We start from the raw sequence: 15,946 nt of genomic DNA, 5'->3' as shown, positions 1-15,946 counted from the left end.
GTAGAGGGACAGCGCAGGAGGGGAAGACCCTCTATGAGGTGGATTGATTCAGTGACTGGGGTATTCGGGATGGGTGTGTCAGAGCAATGGGATTGGCACAGGATAGAGCAGGGTTTAGGGCTGTCGTACACAGGTTCGTTATGACTCGCAAACGACTCGATGGCACATAACAACAACAACATGCTCATAGCAGCTTTATTCAGAACAGTAAAAAAATGAGAACAACCAAAATGTACAAACAAATGGACGGAGAGATTATAGTACATTCACATGATGGAATACTATAATGCAGCACTCAGATGCAATGATTTTTCAAAATACTGTATAACATGGGAGAAGGTGGAGAGCATTTGAATGTACTAACTCAGTCTCAAAAGGACAAATATTGTATAAGACCATTATTGTAAAAATAGAAAGATTACTAGTAAGATGTATGTAAAAGTTCAAAGGGGGGGAGGGGAGGGAAGGGGGGCTGAGGGAGTAGGGGAGAATTTACAAGGTCACAGGGTTTTCTGGGTAGAGGGGTACATTGAAAGAATTAAGAAAGATCCAGTGCGGATGTGAAAAGTCAGGAAATGGTGGGTATGGGTCAATGGTGATTGATTTTATGAAACACAATGATAGGAATGATCCTATGAAATGCAATGTAAACAGATGAATGTGTGAAACACAATGTACGTAAACAAAACACAATATATACCAATTCTGTATATAAATCAACAGAAAATAAAAATCATTTTTTAAAATGTCTATGATAAAACCTAGCCTATCAATAATCAGACTTACTGTGAATGGATTAAAGGCACCAATCAAGAGAAAAGAGTAGCAGAATGGATAAAAAAACAAAGCTCATCAATATGTTGCCGATAAGTCCAAGAAATGAGGAAAAAGACAGACTATAAGTCAAAGGCTGGAAAAAATATACCAAGCAAATAACAACCAGAAAAAAGCATGCGTGGCAATACTAATAGTTGATAAAATAGACTTCAGGATTGAAAACCACCATAAAGAAATGTATGGGCTCCATATAAGGATTAAAAGCACAATAATCAAGAAGAGATAAGCTTGGTCAACATCTACACACCAAACAACAGACCTGCAAAATACATAAAACAATAGTTAACAGAATTAAAGAAAAATAGATAGCATCACAATAGTGGTAGGAGTTTTTAACATAACACTCTTACCTGTGGACAGGTCACCTCAAAAGAAATTTAATAAAGATGCAGAAGATATGAACTATACAATCAGCCAAGTTGACCCTGTGGATGTATTCAGGGTACTGCACTCAACTAATAGTCAATTCACTTTATTCTCAAGTGCATATGGTACATTCTCCAGAATTGATCTTATATTTGGACACAAAGCAAGCCTCAACAAATTGGAAAACACTGAAATAATATAAAGCATTGTCTCAGAAAACAATGCCATGAACCTAAAAATAATGATAAGAGAGTAAAGTGCTCTATTGTACATAGGGTTTTCGAAGGCCTGTTATTTCGGAAGTGGATGGCCAATCCTTCTTTCTAGTCTGTCTTAATTTTTTTTTTAATAATAGTATCTAACAGACAAACATTTTACAGAAAGGAGCACATGAAAGACCTTTACCCAATTAGAAAAATGACCAATAGATTCAGTGTTGCTACCCACCCTTGTCATGTGTGTCTTGATCCACCCCTTTCTCTTCTCCACCAACATCCCTTCCTACTTCTGCCTACACCATTCAACACCTCATTCCCCTTAATCAGCCCTTCATATGATGGCTTAAGTCTCAAGCCTTTGGGGTTTCTGTGATTCTGAACACCTCATGCTGCTGCCAGTCTCTTATGACACAGTTAGTGTCTCTTGAATTTTAACAGTCTCTAAGTACAAGTATCAGGTACCAGTGTCAGGAAGGCTTCCTATCTCAGACAGTTCTGAGAAAAAGTCCTTTGTCTTGAACTTTTACTCCAGGATTGACTTTTTTGTGGCTTAGTACCTCTTCTCTTCCATTTGCAGCAAGGGCTGATGCAAAAGGATAGTTTCCCAGGAAAGAACAATGTGTCCTCTAGGACCAGTGCATGATTTTTTTTTTCTTCACCCAAGATTCTGAAGCTCTGTCTGACATATTTTGGGCATGTTACAAGGACGGATCACTTCCTGGAGAGGGACATCATGCTTGGGAAGGTGGAGGGACAGAGCAAGAGAGGAAGACCCTTGATGTGATGGATTGATTCCATGATTGGGGTAATGGGAATGGGTGTGTTGGAGACAGTGAGGTTAGACCAGGATAGACAGAGCAGGGTTTAGGACTCTTGTATATAGGGTAATTATGAGTCGTAAGCAACTCGACAGCACATAACGACAAGACATAAAACTTATAAAGCCACCAATGTGGAAGCTAAATAACACCCTACTAGAGCCACCCATGTGGAAGCTAAATAACACCCTACTAGACCACAACTGGGTTACAGAAGAACAAACAAAAAAAGAAATTAAAAGGATCCTCAAAATGAATGATAAAGAAAATACAACATGCAAATAACCTCTGGTATATAGCTAAGGCAGTCCTCAGGGAATAGTTTATAATAATAGGCAAACACATAGAAAGGGAAGAAGCAGCAAAATTAAAGACCTAACTCAACACTTCCATCAAACTGAAAAAGAACAACAATCTAACCCCTCAGCTTCTAGAAGAAAGGAAATTAAAAGGAAAAAAGCTGAAATTAACATCAAAATACAGGAAAACAACAGAACCCATCAACAAGAAGACCAAGAGTTGGCTCTGAGAAAGTTTTCAGAAACTTTCTATTTTCAGAAACTGTTTTATTGAATTAAAACAGACACACCATTGACAAACTTAACAAAAGGGAAAAAAACAGACATACCATTGGCAAACTTAACAAAAGGGAAAAAAAAGAGAAAACACAAAAACTCAAATAAGCAATAATAGAGGTGATATCACAACAGAACCACATTACATGAAATATATATCACAAAATTAAGAAAAGTTATACTCTGAAAAACTGAAAACCTACACAAAATGGACAAATTTCTTGATTGGTGAGCCCATCCAGTACTGCATCTGTTAATTGAAATATGACAATCAGTATCTCATCAAGTCTTGCAGCCTTATTTTTTGACAGTGCCTTTAGTGCAGCTTGAACATCTTTCTTCATTACCACTGGCTCTTATTCATATGATACTTCCTAAAATTTTTCAATGTCAGTCAAATCTTTTTGGGACAGTGACTCTATGTATTCCTTCCATCTGCTTTTGGTGTTTCCTGGATCATTCAACAGATTGTCCATGTCGTTGTTGTTACGTGTCATCAAGTTGCCTGTGACTCACAGCACCTGGATGTGCGATAGCTGTGAATCATACTCAATCCTGAATCAACCTTACTTTCTCTGACATACCTACCCCCATTATCCCAGACACTGCTCCCTCTTCCCTCCCAAGCATAATATCCCTCTCCAAGGACTGGTACCTCCTTGCAACATGCCAAAGTATGTCAGAATCCTTGCCACTAAGGAGTAGCTGGGTTTCACCCTCTCCAGGACAAATCTGTTTGTTCTTTTAGTAGACCATGGTACATTCAATTCTCTTCTCCAGCACCACAACTGAAAGGTACCAATTTTCTTTCTATCACCCCTAGTTATTGTCTAGCTTTCTGATGCATAGCAAGTAATTGCAAAGACCATGGCCTGGATCAGGCATATCTTAGTCTCTAGACTGACATCATTGCTCTTCAATACTCTGGAGATGTCCCTAAAAGCAGACTTTCCCAATGCAATTTGTCTTTTGATTTCCTGGCTGCTGTTACCAAGAGTGCTGACTGTGGAGTCAAGCAAACTAAAGTTGTTAACAATCTCCTTCTCTTCACCATCTATCATGATGCTGCCAATTGGCCCAGTGGTGAGAATATTTGTTTTCTTAATGTTGAGCGTCAATCTCTATTGAAGGCTGCAGTCCTTGACCTTCTGCAGCAAGTGCTTTAGGTCCTCCTCAATTTCAGCAAGCAAGGATATATCACCTGCATAATGCAGGTTGTTGATGAGTACTCCTTTAATCCTGATGCCACACTCCTCCTCATAGAGCCCAGCGTACTTCAATATTGAGACTCGAGGCTTAAATTTGTTTTTCAGTCTCTCAACTTGAGAAATGTAGAGCAAGTTCTTCCCTTTTCATTCCCCAATTCCAGCTCTCTGCACATTCCATTATAACATTTGGCTTTGTCTTCACAAGCTGTCCTTTGAAATCATCTGTTCAGCTCTCTTATTTCAGCATCTTCCCACTCTGTTTGGACTTCTTGATGCTGTAATGGAATTTTTAGACTCTTCTCACATCTATTTTGGTTTTTATTTTTCCTCTGCCTTCATAATGACCTTTTGCTCTCTTCATGGATGATATCCTTGATGTCAACCCACAATTCAACTGGTCTTTGATAATTGGTGCTCAATTCTTCAAACCTATTCTTTAAATAATTTTGAAATTCATATGGAATAGGTTCAAGAATATATTTTGGTTTTTGTGGACTTACTTTCATTTTCTTCAGCCTCCGTTTGAACTTATAGATGAGTAATTGATGGTCTGACCCCACTGTCCACCGCTGGTCTAATTTTGACTGCTAATAATGAGCTTCTCCAATGATTCCTTCCATAGATGTAGTCAATCTGATTCATGTGCAGCCAATGTGGTGAGGTCCATGTGTAAAGTCTCCATTTGTGGTGCTGTTTTTCTTTTTCCAGAAGGTATTTTCAATGACTAAATCATTGAACATATAAAATTTGGTCATTCTATACCTAGCCTCATTTCTTTCGCCAAGTCCATACTTATCGATTACCATTCCTTATTCATTGTTTCCAACTGTTGCACCGCATTCACCAAATGTTAATACATCTTGATTGCATGTTTGGTCAATTTCAGACTGCAAGACTTGGGAAAAAGTTTCAATTTCCTCCTCTTTGGCTTTAGCTGTAGGAATGTATATTTGAATATTAGTCTCCATAAAATCACTGACAACAAGAGAGATAAAAGTCCAAATCACAATGAGATACTATCTCAGCCCAGTAGCAGTGGTAAAGTTTAACATAACGGGTAGCAATAAATGTTGGGGAAGATGTGAAAATACTGGAACTCTCATATACTGTTGGTGGCATTGTAAAATGGTAAATGGTACAAACATCCTGGAAGGCAGTTCGTCATTTCCTCAAAATGCTAACATAAAAAAATTGCATACAACCCTGCTATTCCACTGCAGGGAAGATTCCCTGAAAAAAATAGAACTGACACACAAATGGAGATTTCAACATATATGTACATAGCAGTGTTATTCACAATAGCAAAAAAAAAATAAATAAAGAGCCAAAATGTTCCTTAACAAATGAATGGACAGAGAAATCGTGGTATTTTTGTATGATAGAATACTATGCAGCACTCAGGAGGAATGATTTTTAAAAAATACTATATAACCACCACAAGAAGATAAAGGTAAACAACCCAATTGAAAAATGAGCACAGGATATGAACAGACACTTCACGAAAGAAGATACTCAGATGGCCAACAAACACATGAAGAAATGTTCAAAATCCCTAGCTCTGCGAGAGATGCAAATCAAAACAACTATGAGATATCATCTCACCTCAGTAAGAAGAGCAAAATTTAACAGAATAGCAAACATCAAATGCTGGCGAAGTTGCGGAGAAATTGGAACCCCTTATTCACTGTTGCTGGGAGTGTAAAACAATGCAACCACTACAGAAGGGTGTATGGCACTTTCTCGAAAAGTTGCAAATAGAAATACCATTTGACCCAGGGATTCCACTACTGGGAATACACCCTAAAGAAACCAGAACTGCCACCAAGCATATATATATAAATACCCATGTTTTTTCAGCTTTGTTCACAATAGCAAAGAGTTGGAAACAACCCAAATGCCCACCAACAAACAAATGGATAGAGAAGCTCTGGTATATTCACACAGTAGAATACTATGCTGCATGGAAAAACAAGGAACTCATGAAATATACAAAATGGGTGACCCTGGAGGACATTATGCTTATTGAAATATCTCAGGCACAAAAGGACAAATACTGCATAATGCCACTGTTGTAAAACGGGACTGCCATTGAGGTTGGGGGCTGGGGAGACTGAGAAAAGAGGGATAAATAATGCATAACGCATTGACACAGATGAGGGAGAGAATTCCAGAATGAAGGCTGTATAGTGGAGCGGAGTTGGGAAGAGGGATTGTATAACAATGAAAGAATTTGTCTTTCACTTTTCAAAGAGAAGAGTGAATTAGGAGGGAGAGGTGGGCAGGGAGAAAAGTGCAATACTGAATGAATTGAAATCCAAAGTCTCTGTAAACTTTCATTAAAATTAATTTAAAAAGGAAAATAATAAAAAAACAAAACTATATAACATGATATAGACTAGAGAACACTATATTGAGTGAACTTAGTCTCATGTGGGCAAAGACTGCATAAACCGTCACTGTAAAAATGGAAGGATAGCTACAGCAGCAGCAGCCATAGCCAAAGCAGAGAATCAGACATCTGACATGAGATGGAGCCAGCAGCCTACCCCTCCCTAGGGGTAGAACCTCATATTTGCTTCCTTTCCTATTTTTTGTTATTGTTGTTATGTGCCGTCGAGTCGCTTGTGACTCATAGCGACCCTATGTACAACAGCCCTAAACTCTGCTCTCTCCTGTGCCAATTGCACTATCTCTGACACTCCCATCCCGATTACCCCAGTGACTGAATCAATCCACTTCATAGAGGGCCTTCCCCTCCTGCGCCTGCCCTCCACCCTCCCAAGCATGATGTCCTTCTCCAAGGACTGGTCTCTCCTTACAACATGACCAAAGTATGTCAGATGAAGCCCCAGAATCCTTGCCTCCAAGGCTCATTCCGGTTTAACCGCAGTCCATGGTACTCTCAATACTCTTCTCCAGCACCACAGCTCAAAGGCATCAATTCTCCTTCTATCCACCTTAGTCACTGTCCAACTCTCTGATGCATAACAAGTGATAGCCTGTATCAGACGCACCTTGGTCTCCAAAGAGACACCATTTCTCTTCAGTGGTTTGGAGAGGTCCCTAACAGCAGACTTTCCCATCACAATACGTCCTTTAATTTCCTGGCTGCTGGTGCCAGGACTGTTGACTGTGGAGCCAAGCAAACTGAAGCTGTGACCAATTTCAATCTCTTCACCATCCATCTTGATGCTGCCAATTGGCCCAGTGGTGAGAATCTTTGTCTTCTTGATATTGAATCTCAATCCGTATTGGAGGGTGCAGTCCTTGACCCTCTGCAGCAAGCACTTCAGGTCCTCTTCAGTTTCAGTAAGCAGGGTTATATCATCTGCATATAGCAGATTGTTGATAGATCTTCCACCAATCTTGACCCCACATTTCTCCTCAGAATCCAGCCTCCCTTTCCTGCAGGTAACCTTAATACTGAGTTTTACTCTAGGCCTGGGCCCTGAATCCAGTTCCAGAGACAAAAGGGAAACAGAACTGTGAGCTAAGGAAGTGAAGGAGGACGGAGCTTCAGGGTTCAGTCAGCCATCCCCATTGGACTCACCTTGGCAAACACTTTGCAGTCCAGAGGGCAGTAAAACTCAGGAAAATATCTTCTAACTGAATAAGAAGGCTTCAACCCAGGACCACCAGTAAGGTGTTACAGTGGGCTCCCCTTCCCCTTTGAAATAAATGCCCCTGTTCAGCATGAAGAAGCCAGAGAGTCTGACAGCATTCCCAAATGGGAAAGCCACAAGTGAATAAGACAATTCCTTTGTTTTAAAAAAAATATTTTTTAAAAATGGAAGGATAACTAGTAAGATGTGTATAAAAGTCCAAAGGAGAAGAGACAGGATCGCTGAAGAGACTTGTACCACTACAAGATCTCAGAGTTTGGTCTGAGAATGGAGGATGTGAAAGAATTAAGAAAGATTCAGTGTGGATCTGAAAAGGCAGGATAATAATAGGCATAGATCAATGATGCCTAATTTTATAAAACATAATGTAAAAGAAGGAATGTGTGAAACACAATGCACATGAACTAAAAGCAATGTATACAAATTTTTTATGCAAACCATTATAGAATAAAAATAGCTGTACCATTTTGCATTCCTACCAGCAATGTATGAATTTCTATTTTTCCACATCCTTCACTACAGATGGTATAGTCAGTCTTTTTCATTTTAGCCATTCTAAATGTTTTGTTAATGTATTTCATAAAGTATTTCCCTGATGACTTACAATGCTAGACTTCTTCTGGAGCAGCTATAATTTTTAAAACAATAACCTTTATTTAAGTAATCATGCTATCCTACAGAAACTAAAACTGTTTATAGTTGTTTTTAGTTGCTGTTGAATTGTGTAGAATTAATAACAACCTTATAAACAACAGACCTAAACCCTTCCCTATCCTGTGCCATCCTAAAGGGATATAATGTTTCCTCATGGCAGTAAATTTCAAAAAGTAAAATAATGAAATAGAAAGGAGAACATAAGTTTTAAACCCTACCTTTTCTTGCTGAAACCAAGCCTGCTAATCCTGAAACTGTTATCACTCCAACTTTAGGAAGAAAATCTTCAGGGGGATTCTTCAGATAAGCATATGCATCTCAAAAAAAAATCAGTTAAAATTAATTATTTACCACAACTGGATATTCTACATAAGTATTATGCAGAAAGATTAAGAGTATTTTTTAACATAATGGTTTAAATATTCTTCAAAAGAACTATAAAAAAAATTAAATAAGTAGCAGTTTAAAAGATAATTATGACAAGAACTTGTTTAAAAAATAAAGTCTTTCTTAAAGACTTGATTTACTGATATTGGTTTTCTTTTTTATCTGGATCTAAATCATATGTTTTTTTTTAGTGTGGCAAGGACAGTGTGCATGGGGTGATTAAGTCAGTAAGGAAAAGATTTCTCATTCTAAGCAAGAGAAGTCTGTCATATTGATTCCTACTATTGAAATGTGGCCAGGTCCAAATGTGACATTCTTTCTTCAGATGAATCTGTGATCATAGATGGAGAATATTTGGGTTTCCACTAGTTTTTTACAAAATTTGAATACATTGTTTTAAGAATAAATTCTTTCAATTTCCCTCACTCTTCCCCCATCAAATTGTACAACCCCATGATTAATCTCCCCCTCCCCCTGCACATCCTCATCCCTCTGCTTCCCACCCTCTCCTACCCCTCTTGGATCCTTATACTCATCCTATAATAATGGTTTTATACAATATTTATCCTTGTGGGACTGAGCTAATTTACTCAGCACAATGCTCTCCAGTCCCTCCCAAGTTAGGTAATAATTTACAAAATCATTGCTCCTGCATGCTACATAGTATTCCATTGTGTGAATGTACCATAATTTCTCAATCCATTTGTTTGTGATTAGATATTTTGGCTGTTTCCATGTTCTTGCAATGGTGAGTAATGCTGCTATGAATACTGGTGTACAAATCTCAGTTTGTGCCTCGGTTTTCTTTTTCTCAGGATATATTCCAAGTGGTTGAATAGCTGGGTCATATGGAATTTCTATGTTCAGCTTTTTTTTTTAATATGCTCAGCTTTTGAAGAAGTGTGTTTTCATAATAATACCAATAATCATTAGTATTTAATAATATGGTACTGAAGTATACACTTTACTATGGGTTATGATTTATGTATGTGTAATATCCCTAGACTGCCCATACTTCTTTTAAAAAAATTGGTATGATTCTATAAAAAGCAAAACACACACTCTATTAGGCAACCTCAACTAACACTGCAGGGATTCACTTTGCTACTAGATCCTGTTTGACACTGCTCCTCAATGCTCAGAGCAGTTTGCTCTTGGGTAAAACTAATGATCAACAATGAGAGGTGAACCTAAATAAAAAGAGATGGATGATGAATGGGTAGAAGATTCTTGATTTTGTACATATTTAAACTATTTTTGGTTCTATGTAATTAAAAATACATTCTTCTATCACAGTTAATAATACAATAGTAATCACTTATTTAAGTACATTCCTCAAGACTGATGAGGGATATAAATGTAAATTAATTCCTACAAATATTAAATATTGGCAATTCAAGCATGGACTATTAATTTCTTAAGGGGAAAAAAAAATAAAACTCATTGCCGTTAAGCTGAAGCCATCTTTAGTAGGTTTTGAAAGCCTGTAAATTGCATGAGAGGAGACTGCCCATCTTTCCCCAGCAGAGCCACTGGTAGAGTTGATCTGGTCACCTTTAAGTTAGCAGCACAACTCTCTACAGATTAAGCCATCTGTTGTTGTGTACTGTAAGGTCAGAACCAACCCACAGCTACCCTCCAGTGTGTTTTCAGAGGCAGTTAATCACACATGAGGAGACTGTCCTTCCTTCTCCTGCAGAGTGGCTGGTGGCCTTGAACTGCTTGCCTTTTGGGACTGCAGTGCAGCTTCTTGTCACCACAGCCACCTAGAGGTATCTAAAATTTTAGCTGACCTTTCTATCCTCCAATATATCTATATCTTGACAACTGGCTTAAGCCAAGCATATTACAAAGTTATATCTGTTGCTAAACATCATGTAACAAACTACAAAGTCCAATACAATGCTTTCCAACATTAACAAAAATATACAATTGATTACAAAATACTATGTTTTAACAGCAAATAACATTTATATCAAAAACGAAGGAGACATTTTGATTTATGTTTTATGAGTATGTAATATGTATTTATAGTTAAAATGGACATTAATTTAAATTCAGCCACTGGCCACTTACTAGTATTGTGACTCTGGTAACCTCTTGAACATTTCTAACCCTTAGCTTCTTCATTTATAAAATGGTGATAATTACAATAATAATTTTCACAGAATTGCTGGAAAAATGAGACAAATTATGTAAAATGCTAAACACACAATCATAATTAAAACTGTTATTATTTTTTAAAAACTGCTACAGAATATTTTGTGAGTTGGCACAAGGTTGACAATGGATAAAACATCATGTTCATTTTTCTCACATTTAAAGTTTTCAATGTAAAAAAAAACAAAACCAAAAACATACACTTCTAATTATGGAAAGCTTACTCACCTACCTACCTTTTACAAATTTTACTGTGTCCATTATCTCATTTTTCACAAATACGTATACATCCTAAAAGGAAAACATAACATTTGCATTTTTAAGTGGTTGATAATAACATAAAATAGGTTATATCTCTGAAATATGAAAACTTTTACTTGATAGGTAAATTTCCTAGTATTTTAGGAATAGAGATTAATAATAGCACTGTATGTAGTGTTGTTACAGTTAGCTTTTTTTTAATCATTATGAGGATATTTAGGTTCTGTTTTCTTGCTTTCCATTTTAGTTAACATGTAATGTGTTTATTTTCTTCATATAAATGAAGAAAAGTGATGTCTATAAAAATGTATAGCAACTCAGAGAGAAGATATTACAAAAGTATAAAGATTTATCTTATTCCTTTTTTACTTGATCATGCTCAGAAAAGTAGAGGGTCAGTGAAGGAGGGGAAGATCATAAATGAAATGAACTGACACAGTAACTATAACAATGGGCTCAAGTGTGACAGAGATGATGAGAATGGCACAGGATAGGGCACAGTTCAGATACACTGTTCACATGGTTGCCATGAGCTGTCGTTGACTCCATGGCACATAACAGCAATAACTTTAAGAATAACAACAACACATGAAAATATCATTTTAATCTGCCCTACATGATTCTAGGTTTAATATAAACTGCAATTAGAGGTAAAAAGTAATCTTTTAAGAAAGAATTGCATTTTTATAGAAAAATCAATTTGCAAAATAATTTGGTCTCAGGACACCTAAGCCTGAGTCACTCAGTCAGGAGCATGATTCAGACCTCAATTAGTTAATATCTTTCGCCCCAAGATTAAATTATTAATAAGAATATGCATTGTATATCCAAAAGATAGCAGTACTATTATTAAAAGAAGTATATGAAAATCACACATTTTAAAAAATAACATAATGTATTCATCAGAAGTTTGAAACAGCATATGGAAAGATCAGAATTCGTAAGCTTGGTGTTTTACTTAAGGATATGCTAAATTTTCCTAGATCATTAGAATTTCTTTCAAACAAAATGGACTGGAAAGTAAAAAAAAAATACCACAGGAATTAACCATAGGAGAGGCTAGATCTGTGAAAAAGTTATGTAGTTATGATACTAGAATGATAAAAACATTGATACCACCATTACCATTCAGATACTGACAACTGTGATACTGATACTAGCACAACTATGTTGATATAATGATAATGACGATGTTTATTAGCTGGCTCTATTATTATGCATTCCACTGCTGGTTAATGCTAAATGAAGGTTGAACATTAAAATCAGGAGATTTTTTACTTTGCCCAGTAGCTGACTATAGTCAGAATGACCTCATAAGCTACATCTAACATGTAAGCAACATTTTGTTTAATCAATAAACAATTCAGAAGTAATCTCAGGCATTCTTATAGAAGGATAAAAAAAGATCTTAAAATTTTTTGTTATAATATGCATATTTGTTAAATTATTTTGACTTATACAGTGGGGGTATAATACATTAAATGTGGCCATAACGTCTTTCCTGGTACCTTGAGACCACATGAAATAGTATGCCCAGTTGTCACTGCTGACCACTCTAAAAGGGACCACAGTAGAAGGATGGACAAAAAATTGTAAAACAAAATAAAAACAAACAAACACAAAAATGGTCAGGTTTATTTGTCCTAGAGACTGACATAATGACCAAATCCACCCTTCGAATCTTGACCAAAACTCATTTCTATGGCTCAATCTGCAACCAAACAATAGACATGTTTATTACGTGAACAATATAATCAGGAAGGCACTCACTTTTTAGAATATACCGTACAAGACAAAAAACAAAAAGCACTCATCTAGAGGCAAAGTTCAGAAGATAGGAAGGGATAGACTGTAAAGATTCATAGAAATGAGAATAACAGGAGAAAAGACAAAGAGTAAGATTACATTCTGTGTATTATAATTAATGCCATAAAACAAATTGAGCATTAATGGATGAATGGAAAATCAATTTGCTTTGAAAACTTCTACTCAAATCATAATAAAACAAATAAACCAGAAATAAGAGAAAGACTATAAAAACATTAATTACTGCTGCTCCTATTGGCATCTGATTCCTCTGCCTTTAAAAAACCAGGCTAGTCTTAGTGCCTTGAATGAACAACAGAATGTTATGAAAGTGGCTTTCTTTTTTTTTTAAGAATTTTAAAAGTTTAATGTGAAGTTAAAAATACAAATAGAAATCCACTTGTGTAATGTTGTACAAAAAAGTATGAATAGAACCAAAAGGAAATTAAACATTATCACATGTGTTTACAGCACTATATAGTTACTCATATTAACTTTACTATTCAAATAATGGAAATTAGGGAGCACTGAGGGATCAGGAAAGAGGAAAACAATCTTTGTCAACCATGACCATTTTTCTTATTCTACACTGTTGATAGCTGTGCTCACAGAGACGGCTTCTTTTACTTCGCCAGTGCGCAGAATTCAGTTGTATATAAAATTGAACCTGTTCAAGAGCTGAGGGAGACTAGAAATGATGGGTCCATATCCTGGTGCACTGTCATACAATTCAAACAATGGTGCAGCTACCAGCTTGTAATTTTTAAGAACAGAAAACAAGGCTTTCTCTTGAAGTTGAACCAGAAATGACTTCTTATATTCCTTAGGTTTTGTGATATGTGCAGGAATATATGGGTACTGAGGTGGTTCAAAATTTGGTCTCCACCAGTTACTGATGCAGTCATCGATGACCCAGTCTTGCAGGACTCCATCCTGATGACCTAGTATCTCTGTCATTAAGCGTTTTAGTCCTTCAACTTCATCTTCTCCTGGACTAAGTTCACCACCAGGTAATTTGAAGAAGGTTGTTCCCAGCTGAAGCAGTAACACATGAGGTAGGCGGTGTTCATGTATAATCAGAACTCCTTCTACAGTTCTCCTCATTCCAATTTTATCAAATTCTTCCCTCATGTGTTGAAATCTGGCTTCAACAGAGCTGTCCTTTTCATATAGGGGCTCTTTTGTGCCAAAAGTGTAATTGGTAAGAGGGTATCTGTTATAAAAACAAAAACTAGATGTATGTTGGTGGCAATGGGCTCTAGAGTTGCAGAGATGATGAGGATGGCACAGGATCGGGCAGGTTTCAGATCGAACATTCTAATATTTGCTATGAGTTGTACTGGACTCTATGGCACAGGTTGATGGTGTGCTCCAGGGTGAGGGGCTTAGTTTGCTGGATGTACTTGTTGCCGAATTGGCTGACGCCCCGGGGCCAACCAGTGTGTGAGCGATTGGGCGGCACCACCGACATGTTGGCGAGCTTGGCCACTGGCGGCAAAAAAGTGAGAGACAGGAAAAAGCTTCCCCGTGCAAGCAGCAGTTATCTGTGACCCGGTCAGTGGCCACCACCCGCCATTAAGATAAGCGTTCCAAAAGTGGCTTTCTTAGACATTTAAAAAATTGTAATGTAAAAAGAACAAGAGTTGTGTGGGGACAGCCATATCTGACCTTTACGATCACAAGTGGTAATGTTCCTGTCAACAGTATCAACAACAAAAAAAACAATTTCCATGAGGTTAGACATGTTCCCTATGCTCCTGTACCTCTTTCAACTCATCTCAATATCAATCTTACTGCTTAACTGGGTCAAAAATCTAATATAATAACTCACAGATCACAAAGAACCACACTGAGGAAGTCAAGAGGTTAGGGGATCTTAATCTAGGTTAGAAGCTAAACACAAGTCACTCAGGACAGATTCTGAAATGTGCTCACAGGTATCTCAGCCTTGAGCCTCATGGTTTTACACCAGTGTTCCAAAGTTCTCAGTCCTGACAAAAATTATGGCTCTTCACACTCCCCTTGAGTCCTCCAAATGTCCAACAAATTTGGGCAAAGGATCTTAGCTCTAGTTCCATGGTAGGTAGCAGTTCCAACGTCAGCTCCATCTTATGTTGGGTTTCTGGTGCTCTGCTTCAGCTGCTGTGGCTGTGCTCTTGTACTGAAGGACAAGTTGCATTCTCTTGATTGCTCTTTTCTGGTGGTGAGGTTTCTACCTTTCTGATCTGGAATCACTCAATTTAATGGCAAGACTAGCCAATTCCCTTATGGACTGGTGAGACTAGCCAATCCCCTCTGTGGACTGGTGAAACTAACAAATCCCTTTATGGACTGCTGAGACTAACCAATCCTCTTGTGGATAAGCTAACATAACCTATTCATATATTCCCACCCATCCACATGGCAAAGTCAAATTCAGTGGCAAGGAAAGCCATTTTGAACAGTAAACTTCACAGGTAATTTGATTACCAACTTATGCCTAGGACCTCTTGGAACAATCTCTCTGGGAACCCTGGATTACTTATATAAGGTGCCTAGATACTCTGAAACAACCATGCTTGAGAGGGCATGTGCAGGTATTCTAGTCAACAATTCTAGGTAAGCCTAGTCTATCTAGTCATCTCTGACAAGATGCCAGAGATGCAAATGAAGCTGTTTTGGGCTCTACACAATAGTCCATCTGCCAGCTCAAAATTACTGAGAGTTCAACGTCAACATGACATACAATGTAAAAATCATGTGGCTGAATTCTGACCAAAATATACAACATAGAGACATCATAGAACATTTGTTCTTTAAAAGTCATTAGGTTTGGGGATACTTTGTTACTTATCAACTGGAATAACTGGTATATAATACCAAATATGTATGTAATCCAAATAAAAAATCTTCCATTATAAATCACTATCAAGAGTTTACTCACCTTGCACCAGCCAGTTGTAGTGCGAAGGGAAGCAAAGCCCATTTGTAAATGGCCAGGCTGTTCTTCAACATATTTAGACTGAAGAGGTGATTCAGTATATAAAGGTAGCT

At 37.3% G+C, this 15,946-nt stretch overlaps 2 protein-coding genes across 2 annotated transcripts in view; both read right to left on the bottom strand.

Moving 5' to 3' along the window:
- Positions 1-15,946, bottom strand: part of LOC102876996 (apolipoprotein O-like) — a gene marked incomplete at its 5' end in the record, with an annotated part of 203,358 nt that overhangs the window by 128,036 nt on the left and 59,376 nt on the right. The window contains 3 exons of the mRNA XM_006902557.1: positions 8,518-8,616; positions 11,083-11,137; positions 15,837-15,944. Coding sequence (XP_006902619.1) covers positions 8,518-8,616; positions 11,083-11,137; positions 15,837-15,944 — 262 coding nt within the window. The remainder of the gene's footprint in view (positions 1-8,517; positions 8,617-11,082; positions 11,138-15,836; positions 15,945-15,946) is intronic.
- LOC102873918 (cleavage and polyadenylation specificity factor subunit 5-like) lies at positions 13,559-14,384 on the bottom strand. Its single transcript, XM_006902553.1, has 2 exons — positions 14,269-14,384; positions 13,559-14,126 (listed from the first exon to the last, which is right to left on the bottom strand). Exons 1-2 carry the CDS (start codon positions 14,382-14,384, stop codon positions 13,559-13,561), a joined length of 684 nt encoding a protein of 227 aa, XP_006902615.1.

Source organism: Elephantulus edwardii, unplaced genomic scaffold, assembly GCF_000299155.1.
Source record: "Elephantulus edwardii isolate Elephantulus edwardi_28Jun2011 unplaced genomic scaffold, EleEdw1.0 scaffold00428, whole genome shotgun sequence".
NCBI lineage: Eukaryota > Metazoa > Chordata > Mammalia > Macroscelidea > Macroscelididae > Elephantulus > Elephantulus edwardii.
Note: the sequence above shows the minus strand (reverse complement) of the source record. Positions and strands in the feature narration are given on the sequence as shown.

What these genes read in the sequence shown, in the direction of transcription:
- LOC102873918 (XM_006902553.1), bottom strand. Translation starts at nt 14,384, where the DNA reads ATGTCGGTGGTGCCGCCCAATCGCTCACACACTGGTTGGCCCCGGGGC. An exon ending in CTGGAGCACACCATCAACCT is followed by an intron (nt 14,127 to 14,268) that starts GTGCCATAGAGT and finishes TTTTTATAACAG; the next exon opens with ATACCCTCTTACCAATTACA.